The sequence below is a fragment of the Hyperolius riggenbachi genome, chromosome 8 (assembly GCF_040937935.1).
Source record: "Hyperolius riggenbachi isolate aHypRig1 chromosome 8, aHypRig1.pri, whole genome shotgun sequence".
NCBI classification, from domain to species: Eukaryota; Metazoa; Chordata; class Amphibia; order Anura; family Hyperoliidae; genus Hyperolius; species Hyperolius riggenbachi.
In genome coordinates, this window is record NC_090653.1 from 76,996,814 (window position 1) to 77,011,468 (window position 14,655).

At 44.5% G+C, this 14,655-nt stretch overlaps 1 protein-coding gene across 2 annotated transcripts in view; it reads right to left on the reverse strand.

The window, feature by feature from the left end:
• CCDC9 (coiled-coil domain containing 9) overlaps nt 1–14,655 on the reverse strand; it is a 118,137-nt gene that overhangs the window by 15,787 nt on the left and 87,695 nt on the right. For both annotated transcript variants that reach the window (XM_068250716.1, XM_068250715.1), the window contains exons 13-14: nt 12,002–12,196; nt 6,524–6,711 (exon numbers count right to left, since the gene is read on the reverse strand). In XM_068250716.1, the coding sequence (XP_068106817.1) occupies nt 6,524–6,711; nt 12,002–12,196 (383 nt within the window). The remainder of the gene's footprint in view (nt 1–6,523; nt 6,712–12,001; nt 12,197–14,655) is intronic.

Sequence of the window (14,655 nt, forward strand, 5' to 3'; positions counted from 1 at the left end):
CAGCGGTACCACATGTGTGGCACTTTTTTACACCCTAAGTACGCTAAGGGGCCCAAAGTCCAATGAGTACCTTTAGGATTTCACAGGTCATTTTGCGACATTTGGTTTCAAGACTACTCCTCACGGTTTAGGGCCCCTAAAATGCCAGGGCAGTATAGGAACCCCACAAATGACCCCATTTTAGAAAGAAGACACCCCAAGGTATTCCGTTAGGAGTATGGTGAGTTCATAGAAGTTTTTATTTTTTGTCACAAGTTAGCGGAAAATGACACTTTGTGAAAAAAAACTATTAAAATCAATTTCCGCTAACTTGTGACAAAAAAATAAAAACTTCTATGAACTCACCATACTCCTAACGGAATACCTTGGGGTGTCTTCTTTCTAAAATGGGGTCATTAGTGGGGTTCCTATACTGCCCTGGCATTTTAGGGGCCCTAAACCGTGAGGAGTAGTCTTGAAACAAAAATGACCTGTGAAATCCTAAAGGTACTCATTGGACTTTGGGCCCCTTAGTGCAGTTAGGGTGCAAAAAAGTGCCACACATGTGGTATCGCCGTACTCGGGAGAAGTAGTACAATGTGTTTTGGGGTGTATTTTTACACATACCCATGCTGGGTGGGAGAAATACCTCTGTAAATGACAATCTTTTGATTTTTTTACACACAATTGTCCATTTACAGAGGTATTTCTCCCACCCAGCATGGGTATGTGTAAAAATACACCCCAAAACACATTGTACTACTTCTCCCGAGTATGGCGATACCACATGTGTGGCACTTTTTTGCACCCTAACTGCGCTAAAGGGCCCAAAGTCCAATGAGTACCTTTAGGATTTCACAGGTCATTTTGCGACATTTGGTTTCAAGACTACTCCTCACGGTTTAGGGCCCCTAAAATGCCAGGGCAGTATAGGAACCCCACAAATGACCCCATTTTAGAAAGAAGACACCCCAAGGTATTCCGTTAGGAGTATGGTGAGTTCATAGAAGATTTTATTTTTTGTCAAAAGTTAGCGGAAATTGATTTTAATTGTGTTTTTTCACAAAGTGTCATTTTCCGCTAACTTGTGACAAAAAATAAAATCTTCTATGAACTCGCCATACTACTAACGGAATACCTTGGGGTGTCTTCTTTCTAAAATGGGGTCATTTGTGGGGTTCCTATACTGCCCTGGCATTTTAGGGGCCCTAAACCGTGAGGAGTAGTCTTGAAACGAAATTTCTCAAAATGACCTGTGAAATCCTAAAGGTACTCATTGGACTTTGGGCCCTTTAGCGCAGTTAGGGTGCAAAAAAGTGCCACACATGTGGTATCGCCGTACTCACGAGAAGTAGTATAATGTGTTTTGTGGTGTATTTTTACACATACCCATGCTGAGTGGGAGAAATATCTCTGTAAATGGACAATTGTGTGTAAAAAAAATTAACAAATTGTCATTTACAGAGATATTTCTCCCACCCAGCATGGGTATGTGTAAAAATACACCCCAAAACACATTATACTACTTCTCCTGAGTACGGCAATACCACATGTGTGGCACTTTTTTGCAGCCTAACTGCGCTAAGGGGTCCAAAGTCCAATGAGCACCTTTAGGCTTTACAGGGGTGCTTACAATTTAGCACCCCCCAAAATGTCAGGACAGTAAACACACCCCACAAATGATCCCATTTTGGAAAGTAGACCCTTCAAGGTATTCAGAGAGGGGCATGGTGAGTCCGTGGCAGATTTCATTTTTTTTTGTCGCAAGTTAGAAGAAATGGAAACTTTTTTTTTTTTTTTTTTTCCTCACAAAGTGTCATTTTCCGCTTACTTGTGACAAAAAATAATATCTTCTATGAACTCACTATGCCTCTCAGTGAATACTTTGGGATGTCTTCTTTCCAAAATGGGGTCATTTGGGGGGTATTTATACTATCCTGGAATTCTAGCCCCTCATGAAACATGACAGGGGGTCAGAAAAGTCAGAGATGCTTGAAAATGGGAAAATTCACTTTTTGCACCATAGTTTGTAAACGCTATAACTTTTACCCAAACCAATAAATATACACTGAATGGTTTTTTTTTATCAAAAACATGTTTGTCCACATTTTTCGCGCTGCATGTATACAGAAATTTTACTTTATTTGAAAACTGTCAGCACAGAAAGTTAAAAAAATCATTTTTTTGCCAAAATTCATGTCTTTTTTGATGAATATAATAAAAAGTAAAAATCGCAGGAGCAATCAAATAGCATCAAAAGAAAGCTTTATTAGTGACAAGAAAAGGAGCCAAAATTCATTTAGGTGGTAGGTTGTATGAGCGAGCAATAAACCGTGAAAGCTGCAGTGGTCTGAATGGAAAAAAAGTGGCCGGTCCTTAAGGGGGGTAAAGCCCTAGGTCCTCAAGTGGTTAATACATACTACATGTAGTGGATCCTGTGACCCCCCATCTGAGGTATCTCACGAATGAATGCCATGGCTTGGACAAAAAAGTCTCCCCTCCAGAGTGATGAAGATAAATAATGCTGGCTGTACACCTTAACACGCAATCCTAAAATATATTGATCAGTTTAATAAAATGTTGTCATCAGAATGAAACTGAAACAATAAATAAGAACAGGAGATTTACTCTGATCTTTTTTTTCTACTGGATAAGATTGATGACCGGAGGCTCCCGTTCTTCTCCCCTGGCGCACCTCGCCAGGTCGGTGTCTTCTGCGCTCCACGGCGCAGGTCACGTGGTCCGGCCGATGTCATCAGGACAGTACTGCGCAGGCGCAGTAGTTCTGCGCCTGTGCAGTACCATCCCGATGACATCGGCCGGACCACGTGACCCGCACCGTGGAGCGCAGAAGAGGACGACCCAGGGGAGAAGACCTGGAGCCTCCAGAGCTGCGGCGAGGGCACAGGACCGCTGCCACAGGCTGGAGGAAGCTCCAGTTAAATGGATCTTTTTGGATGTTTCCTTTAACACCGATCAGCTAAAAAGATGATTCTATAATATATTCGTGTGTAGGTGATCCACTGCTAGAATTCATACTTTTTTTTTTGTTTTTTAGTGTTCGTGTACCCTTGCTTTTCCAGGGTTAATACTATTCAACTTTGTACCCCTCTTACAATGTTGTTCCTAATCTGAACTACTGATTCATTAATTTATAATAACACTGTCCTAAAAAGGATTATTACATGTAAGGCTCCCTGCACACTGCAAATCCGATTTGCAATTCCGATTTCCCCTGAATGCTATCAACAGAAATACGCTGAAAAAACGCAGCATGCAGTGACGATTAAAAATCGGAATCGCATGTAAAAGGTGATTAAAAATCGGAATCGCAAGTAAAAAAACGATTACAAATCGGAATCAGAATTGCATGCAGTGTGCAGGGAGCCTTACTGACACAAGTAATATGGACTGACCTATTGTTATGTCACCATTATTAGTAAATTTTGTTCCAGGGAGAGACTGATCCCTTATCATGATACTATCCTTAACACTGTGGTGTGAAGGTGCGGTCACACCCGCACAAATACTGTTGCAAGCAGGGATCCCTTGGGTGACAGCTCATTGCTGAGTGCCTACAAGCTAGTGATGTATGTGTTAGACTATGGAAGGGGGGAAAGGGATGACAGCGTGGCGTGCCCCGGGAGTGGCTTCAAGCAGGTAGGGTGAGTAGAGTAATAATGAGCTGGACCTGCCTTTGGCCAAAACTGGCACTTCAGATCTCTGGCATCAGGGTCACTGTAACCATGTTAGTTGCTCAGCATAATCAGGGCTGACCTACTGTCTCTGCCAAGAACCATCTAGTGTGTGTAGAAGACTATATGCTTTGCCGAGCCATTGTTATCTCACTGTCCTTGCCCTACATTATTATGTCACTGTCCTTACCACACACTGATCCTAGAAGGTGTAATGTTCCATTCCATTATTCCATTATCATGTCACCATGTTTACCACACAGTGGACCTTGGAAGGACTGATCCATTATCATGTTACTATACTTACCGCATTACCACAGTCTGGACCTAGGAAGTACTTATCTATTATCATGTCGGTATACTTACTACAGTCTGGTCCTAGGAAGGACTGATTTATTATCATGTCACTCTACTTACCAGCCTGGTCCTAGGAAGCAGTTATCTACTATCATGTTACTATGCTTACTACAGTCTGGTCCTAGGAAGGACTGATTTATTATCATGTCACTCTACTTACCAGTCTGGTCCTAAAGTACTGATCTATTATCATGTCACTATACTTACTACAGTCTGGTCCTAGGAAGTACTGATCTATTATCATGTCACTATACTTACTACAGTCTGGTCCTAGGAAGTATTGATCTATTATCATGTCACTATACTTACTACAGTCTGGTCCTAGGAAGTACTGATCTATTATCATGTCACTATACTTACTACAGTCTGGTCCTAGGAAGTATTGATCTATTATCATGTCACTATACTTACTACAGTCGGGTCCTAGGAAGTACTGATCTATTATCATGTCACTATACTTACTACAGCCTGGTCCTAGGAAGTATTGATCTATTATCATGTCACTATACTTACTACAGTCTGGTCCTAGGAAGGACTGATTTATTATCATGTCACTCTACTTACCAGTCTGGTCCTAGGAAGTACTGATCTATTATCATGTCACTATACTTAGCACAGTCTGGTCCTAGGAAGTACCGATCCATTATCATGTCACTATACTTACCACAGTCTGGTTCTAGGAGAGACTGATCTATTATCATTTCAATTTGCTTAATATACCCTTATCTTTGGAAAGACTGATTTATTGGTATGACACTAGAGACTTGTAGGCTAAAATGAACCATTTCCCCAACACTCTGGCAGCAGCTAGTGCCACGCTTGGCTCAGCCAAGCTCCACTAATATCATATGGAAAGGAGAAGAAACACCAAGAGTTTCCCCTTAGTGCACATCGACAAGGCAGTTGGCCCAAAAAATTCCAAATATTGCTTATACTAGCAACAGAAGATTGTGAGTGTCTGTACAGAGATCAGACTACATGATCACAAACAATTATTTTGGCTGTCAAAAGTTGTATGTCTCTCTGTACCTTTAGGAGGGATGACCCATCACTCTCATTACTGGACTTTGTTTCTGGGATGAAGTGTCCCATTACATCATATTACTATCATTACTTTACTCTAGCCCCAAGAAGGACCAAACCATTAGCAGGCCTGGGATCCTGCATTCAAGTCCCACCATAGATACCGCAATGTGTCTTTCTACTGTCTTTCAGTGTCTTTTTCAGTTTCCAGCACTCAAGAGTCCAAAAACACACTGCCAGGTTAAAGCGGACCTGAACTCAGAACTTCCTCTCTGCTCTAAAAAAATAGGCAACAGCATAATGACCTTTACAGAAAAACATTTCTTTGTTATAGCTGAAACAAATCTTGCAACAAATCTGCAGTGTGTCTACTTCCTGCTTTCATGGAAGCCGACATAGGCCTCGATTCATAAAGCATTCCCGCATTCGGAAATGCAGAAAACCGCTCACTTTACCGACCACACAGCAAAATCTGTATTCATAAAGGCTTTTTCCGCATGAAAAGCCGACATTCGCGAGCAGAGTGATCAATCACCGCCTTGCGCGGTGATTATCATAGCAAAAGTAACAAATGTCAATTCATAAAGATTAGAGGTAGCGGTATGCAGACGGGTATTACCGCTACCTCTGATGTGGCGAGAAGCATGCGGAATACAGTGCAGTGAATGGGACAGACCTCCCAAGCAGCTGCAGAGAGAACACCGCACGGAGGGACTCCGCCTGCTTCTCCTGTTTCTGCATGTCTCCCGACAGCCTAACGCCTGCCTACAGCGGAATATCTCCGCACACCTGTCACAAGTAGCAAAATTTTTATGAATTACCACCCTGAAGGCGGAAATACCGACAGCAGTGTTTCCCCGCTCGACGTTACCTTCCCGACAGCACTTTTATGAATCGAGGCCATAGAGTTAACATCCTGTTTTACAAATTAGCTGCTCTGCAAAGGCAGCCAGCTGACACAGCTGAGAGATCAAATTATACTGGTGATTAGTCACAGATGTGGGGGAATCAGGCTAAACTCTATAAACACACACAGGGTGCATTTCTCTATGTTTTCTTTCTGTCCTGTGCAGGAGTTTAGGTCCACTTTATCTGACTTCCACCTAATTTTTTTCCAAGCATTTTTCCAATAGGCTGTTAGCTTCTTCAAGGGAGATACCGATAGCAATGTCCCTCTGTTCCCTGCTCTACATATTATGCTGGTGCTACATTTTTTATTAAACAGCACAAGAGTTTTTCTATTATTATTGAAAAAAGCAGCTGTCAGTAAAGTCCAGTTCAGTGCAAATCAGCCATGCAGGACAGCAGGATCAGTGTTAGTGCAGCATCAGCAGTGATTCAGAACCATGGAGAGCGACAGCAGCAGAGGCAGGTTGGTATCATGCCATGAGAAGAGACAGACGATGAAAAGATGGAGAGAGGAGACATGCACAGCTCATGATTCAGGGAAAGATCTTTCTGAAACAAACCGTCTCATAGTCAGCAATGTGCACGGCTTTCACAGCTCCTTCCGACTCCTCTGCCACCACAGCGGTCTCCTCTGTAACTGGAGGGGACTCTCCTACGACTGCTGTTGTCTGTTCTTGGGCTGGTGAAGTCTCTTCTATGGGTAATGAGGTCTCTTTTGAGGCTGTTGAGACCTCTTCATTCTTCTCACCTTTAAGAAAAATGCATAAAAAAGAAAGGTTATGTTGTGGCATTAAAGTAGGATTGTCACCATATCAAATCAAATTTAAACAGCAACTGGTCTGAGTGTATTAAGTGATAAAGATGCTAATTCTGCATTCAAAACTTTTTCTGCTGTTGTGGTTTGGAGTTATCACATACCTTAGGAGCACTGGCCCTTTAATTGCCATTGCCTGGCAAAACAGTTGCATGCTGGGGGGTCTTTTTATCTATAATATATTTCTCCTCTTCCTTTCATTTCCCCCTCCTTCTAATAACATAAAACAGTGCACTTCTTAGTATAGACCTCAGTGGGAGTGTCTGAAGACTCTGAGAGGAGGGCAGGCAATGAATACACAATTAGCAAGAGGAGAAAAAAGCGTTAGGGAGGAAATTATGTCAGGATTAGCTTCATTCGAAGGTAACCAAGATGGAAACTGTCTAGAATAGGATTCTCTGCTTTTCCTTTATATACAATTCACAGGAATCATAACGTGAACAGTACAATACATCTGTTGTGTAAGTAGAACTAGTATTTATCTACTTATATATGTGTTTTTTTTTCTAGGTTAGCACGAATGTCACTTGTTCTTGAAAGAATACCTTAATAGGCATCACATGAGCTGTTATAATAAATCAAATACCCATTCTTTGCCAAGGGTTAACCAAATCTGTTTGAGGACTCCATCTTCTTTTCTGTGTCACCCAGCATGGAGGGAGTGTCCTTATATTCTGGCTAATTTGTGATGAGATATATTTTAGGGGGCTTTTGAAAAACACAATGTAAGCAGAGAAGGACATGTGAGAAGGCAATGGAGGATATGCTATCTCCTGCACTGAAGTCTGGTACCATTTAAAGAGACTCTGAAGCGAGAATAAATCTCGCTTCAGAGCTTATAGTGCCCCTACTAAACCGCCGCTATAGCACCGCTAAACGGGGGTCTCTTCACCCCCAAACCCCCCACTGCGACACTTGGTCGCAGACTTGGTCGTTCCTGGAGGCAGGGCTAACGGCTGCAGCCCTACCTCCAGTCGCGTCTATCAGCGGTGCATCGCCGCATCTCCCCCGCCCCTCTCAGTGAAGGAAGACTGAGAGGGGCGGGGGAGAGGCGGAGATACGCACTGACAGACGCACGTGGGGCAGGGCTGCGGCGGTTAGCCCTGCCCCAACCAGGAAGCGCTCCCCCGCATTACAGAGGAGATTTGGGGGATCAGGGACCCCCGTTAAGCCGCGGGATAGCGGCGGTTTAGCAGGGGCACACGTGCCCCTGCTATCTATGAGGTCTGAAGCGAGATTTATTCTCGCTTCAGACTCTCTTTAAGAATGCCTCACTAGGGGCTTCAGGATGAACACTGGAATAAATCTAGCTTTATATAATGCAGCTTTAACACAGTAAACCACAATTCAAACAAACATTAAAGTAAGTTTCTAGTGTCTTACATCGTTATACTAATAAGAGGTGGAGGTGTGCATTGTATCCTCTGTGGAGCTGCTGCTGCCTGAATACTGTGCAGGAGCCCAGCAGCAACAGAGGAGGGAGCAGACAGCAGAGGCTGCATCATCACTACATATACCCATACCCCCCTCACTGTTGGAGGCAGAGCTGGTGCTGCTACTAGAGCTTCTGGGCTGGCTTCTCCATGAGAGAGAAGAGAGGAAGTGTGGGCAGAGCATGCCCGACAGGAGGCAGACAATGTCCTGGCAGGTGAGGTGGAACCTGTCTGTTATTGTTTAAAGGACAATGGTAGTGAGAAAGTTATGGAGACTGCCATAATTATTTTCTTTTAAGAAATACCAGTTGCCTGGCAGCCCTGCTTGTCTATTTGGCTGCAGTAGTGTCTAAGCATGTGGCTAATCCAGTCAGATCTGATAATAATGCCAGAAACACCTGATCTGCTGCATGCTTGTTCAGGGTCTATGGCTAAATGTATTAAAGGCAGAGGATCAGCAGGATAGCCAGGTAGTATGTGTTGTTGAAAAGGAAATAAATATGGCAGCTTCTATATCTCTCTCGCTTTAGGTTCCCTTTAAATAGATTGTTGGAAAAAATATATTGCTCGATCCTTATTTCAGAAGAGCGGGGAACTTTTAAAAACAGTGCATGGGTGCCACCTTCTGGCTAAACTATGGCATTGTGGCCTTTATTTAATGTAAGGCATACTATTCAGTAGTAGATATGATCAATGAATTCAATTATTTTACAAATGATGCAAATTTGGTTGCCTCTTGTGTTTTGGAAATTGGAACAGTTAAAGTGAACCTAAGATGGGGAAAACGTTGACCTTTACTTAAACGGGGCTTCTTTCAGCTCCCCCATAAGCTTTTAGGTCCCTCTGCGTCCTCCGGGTCCCCTCCACTGTGCCACTGTCACCCCCAACTGGTTGAATTGTGCACTACTGCACATGTACTGTCCTGGCTGCATGCCTCCTCAACCAAACTCCCATGTTCCGGGAGCATTTTGTGCATGCGCAGGTCTATTGTAAGTGCCCAAGAGCATAATGCTTCTGGCCCCAGGAGTGCGATCAAGGAGGTGCATGGCTGGGACAGCACAGGCGACTTTAGTTGGAGTGACAGCGGAACGACGGAAGGGACCTGAAGGACACAGTGGGACCTGAAGGACTGCAGGGGGCTGGAAGAAGCCACAGGTAAGTAAAAGTCAACTCTTCTCACATACATTTAAAATGGCTGCGGCCAAAGATGGCTCACCTTGGCCTGCCGAAAGTCTTGGGTGGTGTTAATTCTATTCCCCCTCCGAGTTGTAGCCGGGGGGGGGGGGGGCCTTGGAACAAACACGTAATTCAAGCATCGGCTATTGTTGGCGGCCGAATTAGTTGCTCTGCGATGAAATTAGCTGCCTCGCTCTTTTTTACATCTTAGGTATACATTAAAGTTAACCTGAGCCGAAGCTTAGGGTAAAAATACAATGCTTACGGAAGAAGAGGGACAACTCTGGATCCTGTACAGGCTTCCCGGGTCCTCCTTGCTTCTGCTCGCCAAAATCCTCCAGAGGATCTGTGTCACGCTACACTTCAAGCACAAGTGCAGCCATGCGGCACCCGCCGGAGCATGGCCACGCCTGCTCAGTAGAACCAGAGGCTTCGGCTTACTGCACAGGTGCAGCAGAACTTGGCCGCATTCATGCTTGAAGAGGAGCACGGCCCCAATCACATTTCTGACAAGTCCTTGCTGGAAATCTTTGGGGGTCTGCGATCAGCAACAAGCCTGGAGGAAGCCTCTACAGGATCCAGAGGCTTCCTTCTTAGGCAAGTATTGTATTTTTGACCTGAGCTTTGCTCAGGTACACTTTAAGGGCCTGATTCACAAAGCGGTGATAACTCAGTTATCACGCCTAAAAGACTTTAGGCGTGATAACCTTTGCACTAGCAAAGTTATCACCGCTTTGTGCTCTAACTCGCGCGAAGCTCCCGCGTGCAAAGTTTTGCGCGCGCAAAGTCCCATAGGGCTTAATGGGCACTTCGCGCGGGAGTTCGCGCGAATTCCTTCAGATCACGCCTAAACTAAGTTTAGGCGTGATAAAGGGCTTTTCACAGGTGTGCAAAGTGTTTGCACCGCTTTGTGAATCAGGCCCTAAGTGTGCGTGTGTAACATTGAGGTGCAGTGTAATGTGGGAGGTTGTAAAGTAAAGTGATGTGTAATGTGTATGAGATAAGCTACAGTAGAATTGGGGGCATAAATGAATGTACTGGGAATGATTTTAATGTGTGCAGAAAGTTGGTGTGGTACACTCTTCAAGGCCTGGGATTGTACCACCTAAAGCAGGGGTGGCCACACTTTTTCGGCTTGCAAGCTACTTTAAAAATTATCAAGTCAAAATGATCTACCTATGTACAATTTTAGGGGCACAATTGTATATACAGAATGGAAAATGTAGTGTGGGCGGGACCTACCATTAAGTCCTTCGCGATCTACTGGTAGATCGCAATCTACTCATTGAGCACTCCTGACCTAAAGAATAGTAACAACTTCACTTAGCCATTTTCCATAATGTTGCCTGTGTTAGACCCTAGCATGCAGTTCCTGACTTTCTTGCCTGTTTCCTCTTTATGTGGGTGTTGTGTTTATGGGTGATGTGTTGTGTTTATGGGTTGCATCACAAAGTTATAGGAAGAATACCAAGGAGGATGTCAAGCACTGTGGACCGATAGCTAAGGTCTAACCATGAGGAACCCAGCATGAGCAGGTCAAACAGTACTTATTTTTCCCTTATACTAGAGAGTATGGAAATAGAATATCAAACAAGCTGAAACATCTGTAATGAGATTAAGGCCTGGAACCAACTACAAATCGCTAGCGTTTTTTATTTGTGTTTTGCAAGTAATTTTATTAGCATCTTCCGGAACTTTTGGTAGCAATTTTAAAAAGTGTACGTTTTTTGCCTGCGATTTTGATAGCAATTTGCGATTTGTGATTTTAATTCTGATTGGTTCTTTCTAATTAGTATCATTTTTTTACAGTTTGCAGTAATTTAAAATCGCAACCAAATCGCTATGTGTAGCAATTTATGAGCGATTTGCCAGCGCTTCAATACTTTACATTGTACATTTACGATTTTGCTGATCGCAATCATTACAGTGGAATTTGTTACATTTATTTACATTGGCAGAGCGTTTAGGGAAAGCGCTAGCAAATTAAAGCGCTCCCTAAACACTCAAAAAAGCGCTCTAGTGGGTTCCAGGCCTCAGACTGTGTTCCCACGTGAGTCAGACCACGTGTAGTCAGCGGGAGTGGGCCGTATAGTGTCCACTCTGATGGTCCACTGTGGTCTGGCTGGAGCCTGAGGCAGATGCATTTCCCCATAGGCTGTATGGTGGAACGCATCCGCCTGCCCGGATTATCATGGACTGCACAAAAGTGCAGCCCGCTTACCGCAATGGATCCCACTGATCCGTTGCAGGCTGACAAATGTCCACGGCTCCTATATATAAAATAGGAGCTGTTCACTGTCAGTTTTGCAATGGTAGGAGAGCGGACAAAAAATGTACATTCTCAGCTCAAGTGGGAACACAGCCCGAGGCCTGGAATCCACTAGAGCACTTTTTTGCGCATTTAGAGAGAGCTTTAAATCGCTATAATATTTTGAAAGGATCAATCAGAATTAAAGTCGCTAATCACTATCACAATCGCTGGCAAAAAGATCACACTTTTTAAAATCACGATCAAAATCGCCAGAAAATGCTCATGAAATCGCTTGTGAAACGCTAGGGATTACAATAGCGCTTTGCAATTTGTACTGGGTTCCAGGCCTAATACTGTTGCTTACCTTGATTCATGCTGCTGTCACACTCTCTCTCTAGAGGAAGCACTGAGGGATCTGCAAGTGGCTCATCTCCTGGGGACTTCTCAGGCAACTCTTGTTTTTGGTCTGTCTGGACTTCAGACAAAGAGATGGGATCTACACTGGACTTCACTATCCCTTCTGGAGCCATTGTGGAAGTCTGCGAATTCTGTGTGCTGTCTGTGGAGATACAAACACAAGTTTTGCTTGCATGCGTCTATGGGTCAGTGCACACCAAAAACCACTAGCAGATCCGCAAAACGCTAAAGGTTTTTGAAGCAGATTTTCAGAGCCATTTTAGGCATGTTTAGAGAGGTTTTCTAAACATGCCTAGCGTTTTTTGGCGCGTTTTAGTGTAGCAGATTTCATATATTTATGAATTTTGTTTAGGGCTGCGCTGCCTTTAAATAAAAAAAAAAGCTACTATTCAGACCTATATACAATGCTTAACCACAGCTTACTTATATGTTATGGCCAAAACCAGAAATCGGCCAAAGTGGGAACTGGCCGGCCATTTGTAGAACTGGCCGATTTGACGTCGGTCAAAGTCCAAAATGCTGGGGATTTCTGACATTGGCCGGCCAGTTTGCAAAGTGGCCAAAGTCAGTTGGCCAAAGTCCAAAATGTACAAATTCCAGAACATCCCGGGTCCTGTTCAGCACCATGAAAGGCACTCAGAACTACCTCTCTGCACTGAAAGATAGAAAACAGCATAATCTTGAAAGAAAAACATTTCTTTGTTACAGATGATACAAATACTGCAAAAAAGTCTGCATTTTGTCTTCCTGCATTTTGCAGACATATTGTTTACATCCTGTGTTTACCAATTAGCTGTTCTGCCATGGCAGAGGAGATTCCTGAGCTTGACCCAGCTGAGAGATCAAATTACAATAGTATTTAGTCACAGATGAGGGAGAATTGGATGGGCTGTGCTCTCTAAATACATAAAGGATACATTTGGCTTGGTATGGAGCAGGCAGGGCTATGTCCCAGGGTTGAGGATATAATTGTTGGGTGGTAGTTGTTCCTCACCGTGACCTAGATGGGTGGAAGGCCAGCTGGTGGGCTCAGCAGCGAGAAGGGTGACTTTGCTTCCTCACGATGGAGCAGACCGGGAGGCTGCAGAGCAGGCTGGGAGGCAGCAGGCATGTAGCGCTCCCGTCCGATGCACGTGGGAGGCTGAACCTCCGTTCTCAGCACAGCAGCAGTCTATGTGGCAGCGATGAATGGGTCCAGCGGCAGCAGGCATAAAAGACAAGTTGGTGCTTCAAGTGGGCGGCCAAGTCTCGCGTCCTCAGCATCGGTGCTCTGACAGCCACGTGGTGCAACTGCGTGGATGCAGAGCTCAGACTTTAGCAGTTGGTGGAGTTCCCATTTCCCGGCGGCAGAGGAGGCAAGCTGGCGATGATGACCCAGCCAGAGCGGTGAGCTGACACAAGGCAGCGGGGACTTCGGGACTTGGCCGGCCACATCTAGCCAGAATGCGTTCTGGCTGGCCAGAGTCCGCAGAAAGCCTACGTTTCGTAAACTGGCCGCTTCAGTCGGCCATTTCTAGCTTTGACCGGCCAGAACCCGAAGTGGCCAGACTTTGGGTTCTGGCCGTAACATATACAAAAAATGAAATTATCACATCAGACCGTACTGCAGCTGAAACTTTTATAAGAGCAGTCCTCAGTGACCTGGAGACCTTGAACGTAAAGACCCAGAGAAATAACAAAACATATGGTGAACAAATCAAAATGCTGGTGGAAGAAAAAAAATCTGATATTGAAGCCAGCTGACAGGGGGGGGGGTGGGTGTTGGTAATTATGAATGTACAACAATATAAATCAGAAATGACCAGGATTCTCAGTGATGAGAATACATATGAATGTTTGAGAAAAAAACCCACTATGGATTACAAGAATATTTTAAATTGTTAGAAGGGGAGAAGAAGGGGATCATTACCACTGAAGAACTAAAGTACTTGTTACCAACGATCCCTCGAATACCAGTCAATTACTTCAACCCAAAAATTCATACAGATACGAACAACCCACCCGGAAGACCCATAGTAAGTGGGGTGGGGTCCCTAACACAAAGGGTGCGGTAATATATAGACTGGTATTTACAACCAGAAGTTAAAAAGTTACCTTATTTGTTAAAGCTAATGTAACCCGGGTTCTTAGAAAAAAAAAGGCAGATACTCACCTAAGGAGAGGGAAGGCTCGGTCCTAATGAGCCATCCCTCTCCTCTCCCAGTGGCCTCGGTGCTGCGCTGGCTCCTCCGTTCTCGTCCCACGCCGAGGGGACTTCGGAAGTCTTCGGGAGCCGAGTCCTCCCGAAGACAGGCGGCGCACACGCGAACGCGTCAGGGGGCGCGCGTGTGCAGTGTAGAGTGGCCCATCTTTGAGAGCACTCGGGCTCCCGAAGCATTTTTGAAGCCTCCCTTCGGCCGGGAGACAGTGGTATTTGACCGAAACGGTCGAATACCGCTACGGGGGAGCCAGGACAGCAGCGGGCACCGGGAGAGGAGAGGGAGTGCTCTATGGGACCCAGAGGCTCCCTCTCCTTAGGTGAGTATCTGACTTTAAAAAAAAAAAAAAACCCGGTTCCCGTTAGCTTTAAGAGATACAAAACACCTATTACAAAAAAATATG